General features: G+C 56.2%; 8 protein-coding genes across 8 annotated transcripts; 7 read left to right on the top strand and 1 right to left on the bottom strand.

Moving 5' to 3' along the window:
- The first annotated feature begins 1,941 nt into the window (after nucleotides 1-1,941).
- On the top strand, nucleotides 1,942-4,515 carry TRAVEDRAFT_31282 (uncharacterized protein). The gene is made up of 14 exons (XM_008044436.1): nucleotides 1,942-2,112; nucleotides 2,177-2,225; nucleotides 2,291-2,456; nucleotides 2,510-2,530; nucleotides 2,591-2,643; nucleotides 2,698-2,777; nucleotides 2,833-2,898; nucleotides 2,953-3,206; nucleotides 3,261-3,274; nucleotides 3,334-3,352; nucleotides 3,422-3,431; nucleotides 3,497-3,580; nucleotides 3,643-3,846; nucleotides 3,927-4,515. The coding sequence occupies exons 1-8, from the start codon at nucleotides 2,061-2,063 to the stop codon at nucleotides 3,129-3,131; spliced, it is 666 nt and encodes a 221-aa protein (XP_008042627.1). The 5' UTR covers nucleotides 1,942-2,060; the 3' UTR covers nucleotides 3,132-3,206; nucleotides 3,261-3,274; nucleotides 3,334-3,352; nucleotides 3,422-3,431; nucleotides 3,497-3,580; nucleotides 3,643-3,846; nucleotides 3,927-4,515.
- A 2,799-nt stretch (nucleotides 4,516-7,314) lies between these two features.
- On the top strand, nucleotides 7,315-7,785 carry TRAVEDRAFT_132232 (uncharacterized protein; the record flags this gene model as incomplete). The annotated part of the gene is made up of 1 exon (XM_008044870.1): nucleotides 7,315-7,785. A coding segment is annotated over one exon (471 nt), but the record flags the coding sequence as incomplete, so codon positions are not given.
- Nucleotides 7,786-7,836: 51 nt separating this feature from the next.
- Nucleotides 7,837-8,448, top strand: TRAVEDRAFT_75940 (uncharacterized protein; the record flags this gene model as incomplete). Its single annotated transcript, XM_008044869.1, has 1 exon — nucleotides 7,837-8,448. A coding segment is annotated over one exon (612 nt), but the record flags the coding sequence as incomplete, so codon positions are not given.
- Nucleotides 8,449-8,478: 30 nt separating this feature from the next.
- On the top strand, nucleotides 8,479-9,138 carry TRAVEDRAFT_77334 (uncharacterized protein; the record flags this gene model as incomplete). Its single annotated transcript, XM_008044868.1, has 1 exon — nucleotides 8,479-9,138. A coding segment is annotated over one exon (660 nt), but the record flags the coding sequence as incomplete, so codon positions are not given.
- Nucleotides 9,139-9,186: 48 nt separating this feature from the next.
- On the top strand, nucleotides 9,187-10,785 carry TRAVEDRAFT_81705 (uncharacterized protein; the record flags this gene model as incomplete). The annotated part of the gene is made up of 2 exons (XM_008044867.1): nucleotides 9,187-9,521; nucleotides 9,582-10,785. Coding segments are annotated over 2 exons (1,539 nt in total), but the record flags the coding sequence as incomplete, so codon positions are not given.
- Nucleotides 10,786-10,830: 45 nt separating this feature from the next.
- TRAVEDRAFT_132365 (uncharacterized protein) lies at nucleotides 10,831-12,015 on the top strand (the record flags this gene model as incomplete). Its single annotated transcript, XM_008044866.1, has 1 exon — nucleotides 10,831-12,015. A coding segment is annotated over one exon (1,185 nt), but the record flags the coding sequence as incomplete, so codon positions are not given.
- A 1,436-nt stretch (nucleotides 12,016-13,451) lies between these two features.
- On the top strand, nucleotides 13,452-13,982 carry TRAVEDRAFT_89234 (uncharacterized protein; the record flags this gene model as incomplete). Its single annotated transcript, XM_008044865.1, has 1 exon — nucleotides 13,452-13,982. A coding segment is annotated over one exon (531 nt), but the record flags the coding sequence as incomplete, so codon positions are not given.
- Nucleotides 13,983-14,406: 424 nt separating this feature from the next.
- On the bottom strand, nucleotides 14,407-15,522 carry TRAVEDRAFT_51874 (uncharacterized protein; the record flags this gene model as incomplete). The annotated part of the gene is made up of 5 exons (XM_008044570.1): nucleotides 14,407-14,544; nucleotides 14,604-14,876; nucleotides 14,924-15,116; nucleotides 15,165-15,453; nucleotides 15,507-15,522. 5 exons carry the CDS (start codon nucleotides 15,520-15,522, stop codon nucleotides 14,407-14,409), a joined length of 909 nt encoding a protein of 302 aa, XP_008042761.1.
- Nucleotides 15,523-15,773: the final 251 nt, after the last annotated feature.

Raw genomic sequence — 15,773 nt, 5'->3', positions numbered from 1 at the left:
CCCGTAAGTATTTGCGACGCGTGGATGCACACACAGAGACCAGCTTTCCAGTACTATCTCGACTTTCGAATGCATACATGCAGGTTACGCCCACTCTGGCAGGACATCGAGCCCACACGGAACGGATGTGCAGCGAGCCCCATTCTCCGTCCCAAATTCACGCACGGTTGGTCAACAGATCGCCGTGTGTGACCTTGTGGTCAGAGCACTTGTCGAGAATCACTGATTAGCATTGCTTGAACAGATGGTGTCTTGAAGTAGCCGCAGCGAGCGTTCCGGATCTACGACTGCGGCCGGCGTATGTCGTGTGCAGGGACGGCATCGAATGTTAATCCGGGTGTCTCGGACTGTGGAAGCAGAGCGAGGTCGTAAAGGGTCGTAAGCCCCCGCCCCATCATACCTGTACTGCTTCCGCTCAGTGCTCACCACATGGTCTTCATAGATATTCCTGTCGCCGCATCGTGCAGCAGTACGAACCTTCAGTGCATCGCAACCCGGACCGTTTGACATTCGACGGACTCAATTGTATGGAGCAATCCTCGTCAGGGCTGCTGCCCTTGAACGGCTTCCCCGGGGCGGCCTCGCAACCGTTCGGCTACTCGCCTCCGCTCGATCCCGAGCATATCTCTGGCGGAGTTTTGAACTTGAACAAATCCGCGCATGCGCACCGTGAGTATTCACTCCCGCGGAGGCCCGCCTATGTTGTTCGGCTTACGAACGCCTCTTATTCTATGCAGCTTTAGCGAAGATCCCGCCGCGAGCTCTGTCCCCCGCGCATCCACACCCAACGCCGCTGTCTTATCCGGTTAGGTGAGCATCTGCAGTGCGCGCTCCATGCACCGGACCCGCGCCCCTTTCGGTCCGCCTGGAGAGGCCGCTTGTCAATGCAACGCGGGAGCATTATACCAGGCATCACCTGCCGGCATTCGCTTCCATTGCGGCGAGCATCCACTCCGGGTTGGTCGTCAAGCTCTCCGGCCCCTTCCCACAGACACCTCGCCATACCAGGGAGGCCTCGTATTTGACTCGGTCGTGTTCCAGCTGTCAGGCGGGTTGGCAGGCTGCAGGACGCGCAATGATGCATGATGTATGACATTGCACACAGCTCGGCTCGGCCCACTGCGGTGTGCCTTCCCCTATTCAACTTATTGACGTGCGGTGACTTCACACCTTTGCCACGCAGCGCGCGACGTTTAGCGGCACAAAATGCCCTGTGGGACTTTTACGCGGACAGTCTTCGTGATTCTCCAAGGGCGCGCAAGAAGCTCTGGACAGCCACATTCTGGGAGATGAGCCCTTGTCAGGGGAAGCAGCGAGGGACGGCTAGCTTATAGGAGACGCGGGCGCGAGGGACATGCAGTGGGAAGGGGAAGAGAGGGAAGAGGGTAATGAAGGCCGGCCTCCGACTAAAAGGGGAGCAGCTGCGGTGCGCTGAGGAGAAGAAGGGGAAAGTGCTTCTGTCAGGGCGAGCGCAAGGAGGCGAAGGCGGAGGCAGATGCCAGTGGGGACAGCGCTGCAGGCTGAGGCCGACGCTGAGTCGAGCCCCGCCGCGCGAGCGTGACTTTGTCTCATCGCCCAAACGCGGATGCAACCGAGTGCTAGCCGAGCCAGATCGGGTTACGTACGTGATGCGCACCTTAACCTCTCCCCAGCCCGAGCGCCCGTCCAGTCAGCCACAGTCCGACCGCGACGGTGAATGTTGGTGCGGAGGAAGGCAGCCAGCATGGTGTGGCGACGGCGAGGTGCGTTCGTCCTTGTCCGCGGACGTCGATGCGCTAGAACTGTGGGCGTTTCCGAGGCACATCCGAGGCACCCCGACGAAAAAGGAAAAGGCCCCGTTGGTAGACTCGTGCCCGCAGCGCCCGAGCGTGTTCGCTACGCGGCCACGTGCGGCTCGCGTCGTCCGGGTAGTTCGCGGAGCGCGAATGGCGGATCCGTTCCCGTCGTCTTCCGCCGCTCGCCCTGGTCGTTCCTGTCTCTACTCTCTCTCTGTGCTGATCGTCCGCCTGCCGCCGCGCGTTCTTGCTGGCGGCGTTCTTCTGGCGGCGCGTTCCCTCCAGATGGAAACGCAGAATGACCCCTTCCAAGCCGGGGGATCGATCACGTCCTCCAGTGAGTTCCCTGCACTCGTCCTGAGTCCGGTCCCTTCTGAACGCGGTGTGTGCCCCCGCCACAGAACAGACCCTCGGCATGATCGTTACGCATCTTATTACTGGATATGCATGGTGCGTAGCCCCTATTTTTGCCCTCGTGCCACCGCGGAGCGCCAACCGGACGCGCGCGCTCGCAGTATGGACTTTCTCTCTTCCTTCTCCTGGGACTGGTCGCTCCTCAAGGGCAAGATGGGCTGTAAGCCCGGTGCGTTCATCCTCTACTTCGGCTGTCGCTACCTGGGCATCCTCTCCGTGGTCGCCACCGTCGTCTTCCTCGATGCGTTCCCCGTGGTCTTCTTGAACGTAAGTCCCCCGCTGTTCATACGCTTGTGCGCGCGCGTGCTGACGTCGTGCAGCCCATGCGGTATACGTCCGCGGTAAGTTCATCTCCGCGTGCCCTCGCTTGCGTCCCCGGTATGTAATAAGACCCCCTTTAGATCGCCGCGGGGCTTTCGCTCGGGTTCGCGTATAGTATCGTTCTTCTCCGGATGTGAGTTGCCCGCGCACTTGATACATGTGTCCGCGTCGCTCACTCGGCCCGCAGCGCGTTCATGTTCAAGAGGACTTGGCTGTGTATCTGTATCGACGTGCTCAAGTTCACGTTCTGGGGCATCATGTTCAGAAGTACGCCCGTTTCGCTCATATCTACCTATTACACCTCATCAGATCTCGTATGTAGCGATGAGCCAGCTGCCCACCTTGTTGCGCGAAGGCCTGAGTGTTCAACTCGCCGAAGCTGCATACTGTGCGCCTGCTACAACTTCACGTCATATGACAGATATGCTTAACCGGTACGCAGGCCTCGCGGTCGCCTCGCTCGTGTTCGCGGCAAGCTTGTTCCAAGCGCTATACGTGTGCCGGAAGGAGCACCACTTTCGGATCCGCGAGCTCGCGCACGCCCTGGCTCGGGAGGACGTCGTAGAACTTGCTTTTCTTTGGGCAGCGAACGTGCTCACCTCGGTGCGTAACACGAAATGACGAGTCGGATTGATGTGTGTTGTATTGACAGACGGGTGAACCAGGTGGTGCAGTTTATTGACCGTGATCCTTCCGGTAAGTCTAGCACCGATCTGCAAGTGAGCGTTGATGCTAATTTGTGCACATCAGGTTCTTCCACCTTTGTGAGTACTTCACATTCGCACCCGTATTCCGATCGGCTTTACTGACAGCGGTGGTACAGATGACGTCCTATTTAGCTTGTAAGCACACCATAGTCTTCCGTTTCGGCATCCCATTCATTTATCACACCCTGACGCCCCAAATAACAGTCGTAGTAATGTACGTACCGGAAAAGCCCACATCTCTTGCGGAATGACGCTAATCCGGTTAACGCCATGTTGCAGTATCGTCGTGGCCTGTCGAGTGTATCGCAAGATGCTCGCGCGTTATGACACATGTCCCGCCACGTATTGTGCAACGCTCATCGCGTACGTTACTCACACCCATATCTCTCTACGGAATGCGCTGACGCCGATGTCGATGTGAATAGCATGCGCGTAGTCGGACGTTATGTTGCCGCGAAGTTCCGTAAGGATGGTCTCCCTACCGCGGATGCGTCGACGACCGTCAGCGAAAAGCGCTGTCCCGCCGCGGTCCACTTCTTTTTCTTCTGGCTACGCAAACCACAGTCTGAACGGGGGAGTACGGATGTGCCGCGGCGGGAATCTGATGATGTGGTTCCGCCAATAACAACGTACGCTGTTCATTCTCACACAATGACGACGACTTCGCGGCCTGAGCGCTCAGCTCGCTCACAACTTACCCTATGCACAGGTCACAGACAACAGCCTCGCGCGGCCCCAGCGCACTCCGCGGCAGCAAGCAGGCGTCCCACGCATTCTTCGCCAACTCGCGCTCGACGTACGCGCACACCTCGCTCTACCAGTCGCAAGACAGCTAGCGCGCCGTCCGTGCGTGCGCCCCGCGCCACCCGCCCGACACACCCTCCGGCAGGCCGGTACACAGCACATGTACATGCAACCGCAATCCCCACCACACGGGCCCGCGGCCGAGCAGAGCAGGGATGAGCTCGAGTGTGAGCGGTAGGACGCCCCGTCTCTCGCGTGTCCCGCCGCATCCAACGCGCTACCTCTTTTTCTCCCCGTTTTCATGCCTCGTTCTAGGCCTCGCACCCCGTGCCGTCGCAATCCTCCATCGCAAGTTTCCCTCTCCCGCTTCGTGTCCCGTCGGGGGCCCCGGCTGTCCTGCTCGCTCAACACGCCGCTCCGCATACGTGCCTGCAACCTGGAGCGCGCTCGGTCACCCTATATATGTCCCAGTATGCGCTATATACCAGGCTCCTACCCACCGTCACCTCGAGTTGAGGGGGGCGATTTCAGGTAAGAGGGGTCGAGGTTAATTCAAGGAGGAGGGATAGAGGGTAAATCCCAATAGCGTACACAGGCTTAGTCAAGGGAATATATCACGTGCTAAGTCCTAACCGAGAATGTCCCCCCCTCAACTCTCAGTAACGGCTGGCAGCAAACACAGGTAAATACTCGGAGCCCGGCCAGAAGACGCCCAGGACCCTCCCCATTTGGCAGCCCATCAACTCGGGCGCCTATATATTACTTCGGTTTTTTGAGCGGTCGGATGGGTGGCGGGGAGGCCGCGATCGCGCGCGGGGGTGCGCGCAGGGTGCGCGACGACTCGCGCTCGCAGCCTCAGGGCGGGTGAGCCCTAAAAATCATGTGAACCAGTGTATTCATGCATATATTAGCCTGTCAATACATTTCTGGCATGCTTGGCGGGCTTTGGACTGCTTCTGCAAGTAGTAAGTGTGCTCAGTACGTACTCAGCTGAGCCTAGCAGGTCCGCTGCCCGCGCCGCGCACACAGACTGAAGCGCAGTTTCCCAGAAATGATCTAGTACGTACCTGTTGACAACGCGCTGCCAAATTGGCCTGAATTTCTCGTCTATGGAACGAGCGCGCACTCGCGCAAGGTAATGATCACTGACATGGGGAGATTTGGGTGGTTCTGTCTATGCCTACGATAATAGGCGTGTGCCCATGATTATCAAAGTATTTCAGGTGCGCAAGGAGCTTGAAGGGGGCGGAGTGCCACAAGCAGCGTGCCCGACTCATCGCGCCGCGCGATCGCGGCCTCACATGCACCGTAGGCGTCTCATGCTTGAGGCCGCCTGCGAGGACTCAGACGTAGACGCTGTCGAGGACAAGCGCGACCGCCATAGTGGACATGCATTATTTTAAGAATCTTGTACACGCTCGTCTAGTACCCTGAGGCTGCGAGCGCGAGTCGTCGCGCACCCTGCGCGCACCCCCGCGCGCGATCGCGGCCTCCCCGCCACCCATCCGACCGCTCAAAAAACCGAAGTAATATATAGGCGCCCGAGTTGATGGGCTGCCAAATGGGGAGGGTCCTGGGCGTCTTCTGGCCGGGCTCCGAGTATTTACCTGTGTTTGCTGCCAGCCGTTACCGAGAGTTCCGATTCCACTTTAGGAATCGGGCTCTATCCTAGCATCCTCGCGCATGCTTACTAAGCAGTCCGTCTCACCGCTCTCGCTCCTGATTCGTTCGCGCAATTGCTTTCATGTCATTGGCTGGCTTCCCACTCGCTTCTGCCTTTGCAGACGCTGCTGTCGTATCCCTCCCTTTCGCGCCCTTCATCTGTTGCACTCCATTTAGTCCCTCCCATGACTATCACAATGTGTATTCTGTTGTACTGCGCTCTGTTTTTCCTCTTCGTCTTCAGCATCCTTCCCCTTCGCCGATCGGTTGAAGACCGCACCTCTCTTCATGAGCCTTGGGTTCAAGACCCCCGACCTCCTCTCCGCGGAGGAGCTGTCGTTCGCACCGCGTCTCTCCCTGTTGGAGATTTCGCCTCCTTCCCATTGATATCGTCTTCAGGCTCTGTCCCTGCAGACTCTGCCGCCACAGTCGTGGCATTCCTGCCGTCAGGTTCGGACACCCCACGTTGTAAGCCCGGCTCCGCCGTTCTCGTGTATGACGCCCCCTTACCGTTTTTGACGGAACGTCTGCCTTACCGCCTGCTTCGGGACCTCTGCCGTCTGCATCGCGTTCGCGTCGGCCGATCTCACGCGTCTCTTCCCGCCGTTGTCTCTCTTCTCGCAGCTCATGTTTGCGACATCAGCTGCGACGTCCTCACTGTCCTGCAGGTTATTCTGCCGCTAGAGGCTTCCCGTTCTCTCGTACCCGCTCAACTGCTCCGCCGCTCCCCCACCATTGTCGGCACCATTCCCCTCGCGGCCACTCACGCCGAATTCCTTCGTTCATTGCCTCTTTCTGAAGTAGAAGGTGTCGTCACTCCCGGTTCTCGGTATGTCGCGTGTATTCTACTCCTTAAGGATCTTCTCGTTAACCTGCGTTACGAAGAATTCATTGTGGTCCTTACCCATCATAACATTTCCGTCCCCGCTACTCGCCTTCGCCCTGACGAACTGGTCCGCTTGGTCCTTCAACATCACTGCTCAAGTGAGTCATGCCTGTCTTCCTTCTCCTTGCTCGCCTTCCCCGGGCACTGTACACCTTCATCTCCCCCTCCGACCTCCCTCCCCTCTTCGCAGTTCCCCCCTCCTGTCCATTCCGTTGCCAACATCGCCAACATTGTACGGTCCTGGTGCGATTCCTTCTCACCCTCTGCCATCGCCGAATCCCCCTGTCATGTTTGCGCCCGTCTCACCGTTCTTCGGGACTTGACCTCCGTCGCTCCCGGCACCCTGGACCTCTCTCCACTCATCCGTCCCGGTGCTCATGTCACGCGCGCCTCGCGTTCTTCTTCAGCGGCCCCTGTGGTCGAATTACCCGGTCCTGTACTCCTTCACACGCCTAACGTGCGTTCTTCGTCCCTGTCTGTGTGTAGTGAATGTATAGGAAGTCTCCGTAAGCACGCCCTCCCTCGGTTTGCGCTCGCTAACGGCCTGTGGCTGGGCGACGTTCCCCCTCCGTTGGCCAAACTTAACTTCGTTGAGAAACTGATGGTTGCGCTCGCGCGGCATAACGTGTGTGTCGTTCGTGTCACTACCGGCTTGGCCGGCTCCCAGCGCAAGATGTCCGCCAATGCAATCATTTTCCCTCAACCTGTGAAGCGTTTTTACCGTGCTCTTCCCCCTCCCCGCGAAGAGTTAGATCAGTGTCTATCCATTCTGTTTGTAGGCTCTTGCCTGCCAACTCCCAAAGACATGCGCCGCACCCCTCTCCTCGTGAGGCACAACGTCGTCCTTCAAGCGTTGCAATGGTTAGTGTGCAATCATTCAGAGTACAAAGACATCGATATATCTCTGGACAACCTAGCACAGTATCCGCAGGACGAGCCTCCCGTGCAGATTGTTCATCGGGACCTCCATCCATCTGAAAGTGGGGATACTCCCGCTGAGGCCCTACCCTCTCATCCTCCTCCTTTGGGCTCTACTGCACCTCATGTCGACGACGACGGTCCTTGTCCGTTCGCCGTTCATGGCCTGACTGGCACACAGTACGTCTCTCTGACTTATGATGAGAAGGTTGCCCTCGCTGTAAAACATTTCACGTCCGGCGAGTCCGTTCTCGCATACGGTCATTTTTCAGAACCTTCCTCAATCTATAACGACGCGAAACTGTTCCCTCGTCTTTTCCCCTGGCTCTATCCCTATGGTGTGGGTGGATTTGGGAACTCCGCCATCAAATCCTCGCTCTCCCGCGTCGCTCACATCCGCCACTGTCTGATGTATTACGACCGACGATTTCAAACTGACGATTACTTCCCCTTCATCGCTTTCAACCACGAGCAAATCCGCGCTAGTACCACCGGCGGATACCTCCTCACCACTAGACGGAACTTCCCAGCCGTAGCCGAGAACCTGCTCAACATTGACCAGTCCGCTCTCCAGCGTCTCATAGATCGCGGCCGCGCCGGTCTCGGTATCACTCCCGAGTCCCCGGAAGAGCAAGCTTGTATGTCTCTACTTACCGTCATCGATCATGTTGGCGGTCATGTTCCCGGTTCCAGTACACAGAAGCGTTACCAGCGCAGTGAGATCAAGTCTCTCATCATCGCGAATAACGTCCCTCTTTTTTTCATCACTTTTTCTCCCGTTGACTTCAAACATCCTTTGTGCCTGTATTACTGTGGCGAGTCTATTGATTTGTTTGATTCCTTTACAGAATTTCCCTCCGCCGCATCTCGTCTCTCTGCCATTGCGGATAACCCGGTAGCGTGCTCCCGCTTTTTCCACCATGTGGTGTCCACTTTCTTATCCACAGTCGTTAAAGCAGGAGAGGTCGGCGACGACCGCGGTCTTTTCGGACCCGTAAACAGCTACTATGGCACCGTGGAAGAACAAGGCAGGCTAACCCTACACCTACACCTGCTACTGTGGATCAGAGACTCGCCCAGTCCGCAAATAATTCGCGATCGGCTGTTGTCCGATGACACCTTCCGCGCATCACTCATCCTGTGGCTCGAAAGTTGCCAAAAAGGCGAATACTCCCTGTCTTCTGAATCAGATATTCGTGCGTCTTTGGCTCACCAACGCCGCGCACATCAGACCCACAGCAGTGAGGATCTGGACGACATTGAAGGAGACGGCGGTACGTTCCGCGACCCAGCGACGGTGCTGCCTACGCCACCGCCGCCTGACGCGGACGACCCCGCACTTCGCGAATGGTATTCATCTGTTTGCAGGGACACCGACGAAGTCGTCTATCTTTCTAACAGACATGATCGTAAGCACACAAAGGGTTGCCTTCGGGGCAAAATCCCCAACCAATACTGCCGCGCTCGCTTTCCCCGTGAGACTCGTCCCGAAACTTTAGTCGATCCCGAGAACGGCGCGTTGCGCTTCAAACAAAGCGACCCTTGGCTCAACATGTACAACATCGTATTATCGTTTCTTATCCGTTGTAATACTGACGTCTCCTCCCTTCTCTCAGGCACTCAAGTCCGTGCTGTTATCGCATATGTGACCGACTACATCACCAAAGCACAATTGAAAACCTATTCCGTTTTCGAGGCGGTGAAGTCTGTTCTAGACAAAAAGGATGCCATCTTAGAAGAAAATCCTTCGCGCTCTGACGCGGCACGCAAAATGCTAACGAAAGTTGTCAATGCCCTCACCGCTATGCGCGAAATCGGAGGTCCCGCTGCTTCTAGCTATCTTCTCGGCCTGCCCGATCATTACACCAATCACCGATTCAAAGTTTTCTTTTGGTACAACTACGTTCAACATATCACACAACAGCTGGAGCTTTCTGCCGCTACAGATTCCACGGAAGAAGAGAGGGTTTTGGTCGCCGTGCAGTCAAACACTGTAGTAGCTATGAACAAGGTGAACGACTACATCTACCGCCCGGTGTTTTTCGAGAAATGGTCTCTGTACGATTACCTTCGCGCTACAGATGTAAAGAAGGCGTCTGCCTCTCGAACGCGTGCTCAGTCTGCCGATGGCTCTCAGTCTGAGTCATCCGGGAGCGATCATTCCAATGACGAACTAGAACCCGATCCTGCACCAAAAGGTGTAGCCTACCGTTTCCTACGCGGTCACCCTTTGCATAGGACTCACGTTGTGCGTTTAGTGCCTGAAAAAGAGCGGTACGTTCTGAACTTTGTCGGCGGCACTCTGCCCAGAGTTGACAGAGGCGATCTTGTGACTTACCACAAAACAATGATGATTTTCTTCTCTCCCACAGGTTGGCGTTCCGCTCGCGATTTGCTGCCGTGTAACAGTACCTGGGCAGATGTATTTACTTCTTCTGTTTTCAGTGACGAAGCCACCGGCGTCATGAAGAACATGAACGTTCTGTACGAATGTCTTGACGCGAGAGACGATTACTCCGCCGCCCGCCGTGCTGGGCAGGGCGACGATGACGGTGCGGAGTTAGGCCGCTTTGGCCGACAATCTAAAGACGCCTCTGAGTTGGTGGAGGAGGGTGGATCGTCTGCTTACGTAGATACCGAGCGCGACCTCCTCGCTCTGCTGGACGACCCATCTTGCGTGGCCGATAGAGTTACCGTACGAAAGACTAAAGAGATGGATGCGATGCGTGATCTGTTGGCGAGGGTTTCGTATAGTGTTGTGAACCCGGGCTCCAAGCAATCGTGCCTTCCCGTATGGACTCTTCCCTCGCGAGATCCCGCTATCTGGAAGGACTGTGTCACTCGCGGAAAGCAGGCAGTGATTGCGAGCCGTTCTCTGAAGCCCACAACGCTCGAAAACGAGTCTGTTGTACCTGTGGACCGTATCCATCAGCCTCAGCGTACTAACATTGTTGCTGTTGTGACCGCTGACTCTCTCCGCAAACTTTGTCCTGGTTTCGTAGACACGCCGTTGCAAGACTCTGCCATTATAACTCTAGTGGACACCTTAGAGCATTTTACCCTCAACACCGAACAGCAACTGGCGTTCACCATTGTGGCACACACCATCCAGCAGCGCATTCCTGACAAACTTCGGATGTTTCTGTCCGGAATGGCTGGTACCGGTAAGTCCGAGGTGCTCAAAGCGCTCATGTACTTTATGGGAGCTCGCGGAGAGAGTCACCGGTTGTTGGTTCTAGCACCTACCGGATCTTCCGCTTCGAACGTTAATGGGAGCACGTACCATTCCGCTCTGTGTTTCGGACGTGATCATGAAGACCTCAGTAAAATGGACGATAACAAGCTGGCGAGGCTGCGGGGGAACCTTAAGGATTGTGACATACTTTTCATAGACGAAATATCAATGATATCTTGCCTCTCGTTCTATTTGATTTGCGCATATTTGTCTATTGCGTTCGGAGACCCTCTTGTTTCGTTTGGGGGTAAGCATGTAATAGTTGCCGGCGATTTTGGACAGCTGCCGCCACCTGGTGCTGGGCATTTAGCTTTATACAGTGACAGCGTCGGTGCGTGGTCTTCCTCCCTGTCTTTGAAAGGTCAAATGAACGTAATAGGACAGGCCCTTTGGCACCAGTTTACAACCGTAGTCATCTTGCGCCAGAACATGAGGCAGTCTGGGTTGAATGACGGTGACAAGCGCTACCGAAAGGCGCTCGAGAACGCTCGCATGAAGGATTGCGATTCCCACGACATCGCGCTCTTCCGCTCACGCATTGTTGGCGTATCCTCTAAGTCTCCTGCCCTACATCCCCCTGGAAGTGAACCTGTGTCGGTGATAACCGCGCTGAACTCGCATCGCGACGCCGTAAATGAAGTGGGCTCGCAATTACTGTCTCAATCACTAGGACTAGAACTCGAGGAATTCTACTCCCTGGATTCCTGGGCTCCTGACAAGACCGAATCCTCAGTCCGTGCCACGCAGCGTGCGCAAGATCGCTCCATAAATCCGGTACGTTCTACAAACAACGTTGGCGTTCACATGCAGGAGCTGCTCTGGTCGTTGTCTCCCTGTTTCACGGACCACCAGGCAGGTGTTCTGAGACTTTGCCGCGGACTTCCCGTCCTGCTGAAGAACAACGAGGCGACCGAGCTTTGCGCGACGAACGGTGCGGAGGCCGTAGTTGTAGGTTGGGACTTCCATGTCCGCACCGACGGACACAAAGTGCTTGACACATTATTTGTTAAGCTGCACAATCCGCCACAGCCAGTGCAACTGAGCGGCCTTCCCCCCAACGTGATTCCCTTGGCCCGTTTTAAGCAGCGCATTGAGTGCAAATTGCCTTTCGGTGACCGGCCCACTGCTTACATTCAACGGGAACAGGTCATGATTCTGCCGAACTTTGCGATGACCGACTTCGCATCCCAGGGACGCACTCGTGCATTCAACCCGGTCCATCTGTCGCACTGCCGTACTGCGCAATCGCTATACACCTGCCTGTCTCGCAGCTCTTCGTTAGCAGGTCTCGTGATTCTAGAGGGTTTCAATGCTCGTAAACTTACAGGTGGGTTACCCACTCCGCTCAAACGAGAGTTCCAATCCTTGGAAATTTTGGCTGACATCACGCGTGCAAAGGCTGACGGTTCTCTACCTACTTCCGTATCCACCGTAGATCGGGCTTCTGCAATAGCCACCTACCGTGCTTGGAAGGGCCTCGCCTATTCTCCTCCTAACATGCATCCTGCGCTTGTTTGGTCTGCCGACCCCACGTACTTCTCTGCTGCTGCAAACACCGCCCCCTGGCAGCTACTGACTAAGAAGAAGAGAGGCACCGGTAATACGCAGGAGAAGAAGCGAAAACGCGCTCAAGATGACGTTGGATTCGTACCGGCGAACACCGTGCGCCGTAAGGTTGCCCCTACGGTTATTCCTACCCCTGCAGCGCTGCAGCCTCGGGGGATTCCCTGGGATTCAGTCGACTACAGTTGCGCGTACGATTCCATTCTCACCGTATTCTTTAATCTGATTGTCTCTCGGCGCACAGCTAACCTTTCCGGCTTGTCTTCTGACGGTCTTGGTGAGTGGCTTCACGGCGCGCTGTGTACACCCCTTTTGCAGCCTGCCGCATTAGTAACCATTCGAAACGAGCTACGCGACAAGCTGTCTGCGTTAGATCCACGCATGTTCCCTCGGTATGGCGCACAGACTACAGCGGTATCTGACATCTTTGAGTACGTATGCCGCCGTCCGACCGCTTTTGCGACCGCTGCCGCTGTGTGCGTGTCCTGCCGGACCTCTGAAATCTCGTATTGGCAGGCACCAATATTTTGTTTATACGCAGGGCTGGTTAACGATGTCGGCAATCTACTTGGAAAAGACCCATCGGTTTCGGACTGCATAGAATTCGTCATGAAGGCCTCACGAGTAAGACAGCGCTGCTGTAATCTTTTTGATGTCACTGTCAGCACCTCTGTACACGCCGACGTGTTTTGCGTGGAGCTACAGCCAGGAACTGATATCATGTTTGAAACAGAAATTTCCCTTTCTGCCGACGAAGGAAACCCCGTAGTCTGGATCCTACGAGGAATTATATATTTAGGCTACAACCACTTCACCGCCAGATACATCTCCGATCTTCAGGAGGTGTGGTATCACGATGGTGCATCTACCGGATCTTATTGCACGTCAGAGGGCGCCTGGGAAAGTGTCGATCGCCGCGTGGCGTACGGACGTCCTGCCAGCCACCTTCTGTACTTCAAGGCAGAGGCATGATTTCCCCCCACACCGTTCGCCTTCACCGTCAACATGCCTCCCCATGCTCTGAAGCCCTTTCGACGGTCGTTCATGCAGTACGTCTCTTCCTTCCATTGCCAGTACCCTTCTGACTATTGTTCCTTAGATTAAACTCTGATATCTATCAACACATGATGCAGTTCATGCCGGCGTCGTCGCTGGTGGCGTTATCCGAGATCTCTCCGTCCTTCAAGCTGTGGGCGACGGTTCATCTCGACATCGCTTTCAACGATGCTCTCTCGGATTTCGTCGAGGACACCGCTGGGCTGAGGGCAACGTTGCGGCTTCTGGGGTCAGTGATCTCCGGCTCCTTTGCGCTTGCCTTCCTATCGCCTGGGTATCCACACCTCTCCGACATCAAGGACCTCGACATCTATGTTCCCAAGGACTACGCCCTACGGTTCATGATGTACCTGATCAACGCCGAAGGCTACGTCCATATGTCCACCTCGCGCATTCCCTATGGCCAGAACGTCGCACATGCTCTTGTGATCACCCTCCAGAGAGCAGGACAACGAATCGACATCATTCCGTCCATCAACGCCTCGCCTCTTTTTCCCATCTCGTTCTTCTGGGCGTCGCACCTCATGAATTACCTCACCGCGGATTCGTTCTGCGCTGCGTACCCCGAATACACCTTCGCGCAACGGGCAGTGCTCTCCCCTGTACAACTCATCGATCACCGGTACCCGTCACCCGAAATCGTCCGCGTCATCCGCAAGTACGAGGACCGAGGGTACCAGTTCAGGGTAAGGCCGTACGCGTGGAACGACTGCATTGGGAACGCTCTCTGCGCCCGGAACGCGGCTTGCCCACGCCTCCGCCGTTTCTTCGGAGACCGCTTCTGCCTCACAGGCAATCTCTCTCGCGACTACGGGGATGACGGTTTCGGGAGGTCGTTGCCTTCTGAAACGACGGTATGCTGGTGGAGGGGAGGGGATGTGTGTGGGGGAGAATGTGCGCGTTCAGATGTATTTCCTGAACGCGACTTCGCGGCGGCTGAGGTTATTGATGTTTACCCTCTCGCTCCCGGCTTGTAACGCAGGCAATCGTAATTTGTATTCACCTACAAATACCATACTACGTCTTCCGTCCCACACATGTGCCCACCATCGTTGCCGAGCGGCGCTAACAATGTGCCTCCCACGGTTCGGTAGCGCTGCGTTGCCACGTACAGCATCTTCATCTTCAACCCCTTCCACCATCGTCGCCCTCCCGCTGCTCTTCGTCGTCGCCGTCTGCATCCAGACCTAACACAGAAAGCTCAATGGGACGTCTTGCGACGGATGGACCGGCCGTTGGACTTGGCACCTTAGGGCGTTGAGCCTGATGAAGTGTCAGCATGGTTGCGCCTCCCCACCCGTTCCGCAACGTTAAACACTCACCTCCAAAGTATCGACAGACATGAGGCGAGACACCTCTCGCATGGACAGTCGAAGCTCCATCCTGCACTCCTTGTTGCGAAACGTCTTCACGACATCAATCGACGACGCGACGGCTACAAAATCTCCCTTGCGGATCGATGTCGCAGCCGCTCGTCCGACCCCTGCTATTCCAGTCTGAACCCTGTGCCCCACCACCCACTGCGTTCGGATGGCGTTCGCAAAGCCCTCTGGATCATCACCCAAACGTAACAAGCTCTTCGAGCCGTGCTTCGCCTAGCGACGGGTCAGTTCGCGCTCTTTACTCGTGATGTGAAACTCACCGGAGTAAATACAGGCCGTTGGAAGTGTATAGTGCCCGGGACGTGTGCCCCGTCGTAGATTGTCGCCCCGAAGATGACTGCGAGGTAATCTTTGATGCACTGGAGCGACTTCACCTGTGCGGCGAACGCTTCCGGCCAATCACCACCGGACAACGTTAGGTATTGGACTGCACGTGCGGCCGCACCCGGACGGCTGGGTGGACGTAAGCTGAGTCCTTTAAACAAATTGACAGAGACTCACCCTTTGTAGTTACCCAACGCCTTCAGGTTCACTGTCTCCACTACGCCATGAGCTACGACGGACACACGGACAGAGGTACTGTCCGGGGAGGGCGAGATGTCGCTGTTGTACAACAGCGTCGACTCCCCTGGCCTCCCTTCCTCCAAAGGCATGACGACCGCCCACTCGCACACGGCATCATACGAATCGGGCACGACCGCCCACGACGCGAGGTCATGCCTTTCCAGTGCGCAATCCATCTCTTGCGACAGCGGTTTCGGCCACATATCTCTCACAAGGATCTCGCCCTCTGTTGCGAACGTCAGCTTCGTTCGCGAGATCTCAGTGCGAAAGAGTACGCACTACAAAAGTAAGACATCGCGTGTGGGAGAGAAGGGGGACTTGCGGAGGAGGGGGGAATTCCCTTCACGTCGCGGACTTCCTTTCCTGCCTCCTGAGGGCGGAGTTGTGTGACGGCGGTCACACTTCCTAGATCGACCACATAAATCTCTACCCCGAACGCCGCTGCGATCGTACTCTCCCTGCAGTCCGCATATTATTACCCCTTCAGTTTTACCGGGAGCACAAAATTGCCATCCGCGGTGCCCAGACCGCTGACCGCATCCCTTG

The sequence above is a fragment of the Trametes versicolor genome (genome assembly GCF_000271585.1).
Source record: "Trametes versicolor FP-101664 SS1 unplaced genomic scaffold TRAVEscaffold_11, whole genome shotgun sequence".
NCBI lineage: Eukaryota > Fungi > Basidiomycota > Agaricomycetes > Polyporales > Polyporaceae > Trametes > Trametes versicolor.
The sequence above is the reverse complement of the archived record's forward strand: the minus strand, read 5'-3'. Positions and strand labels throughout refer to the sequence as shown.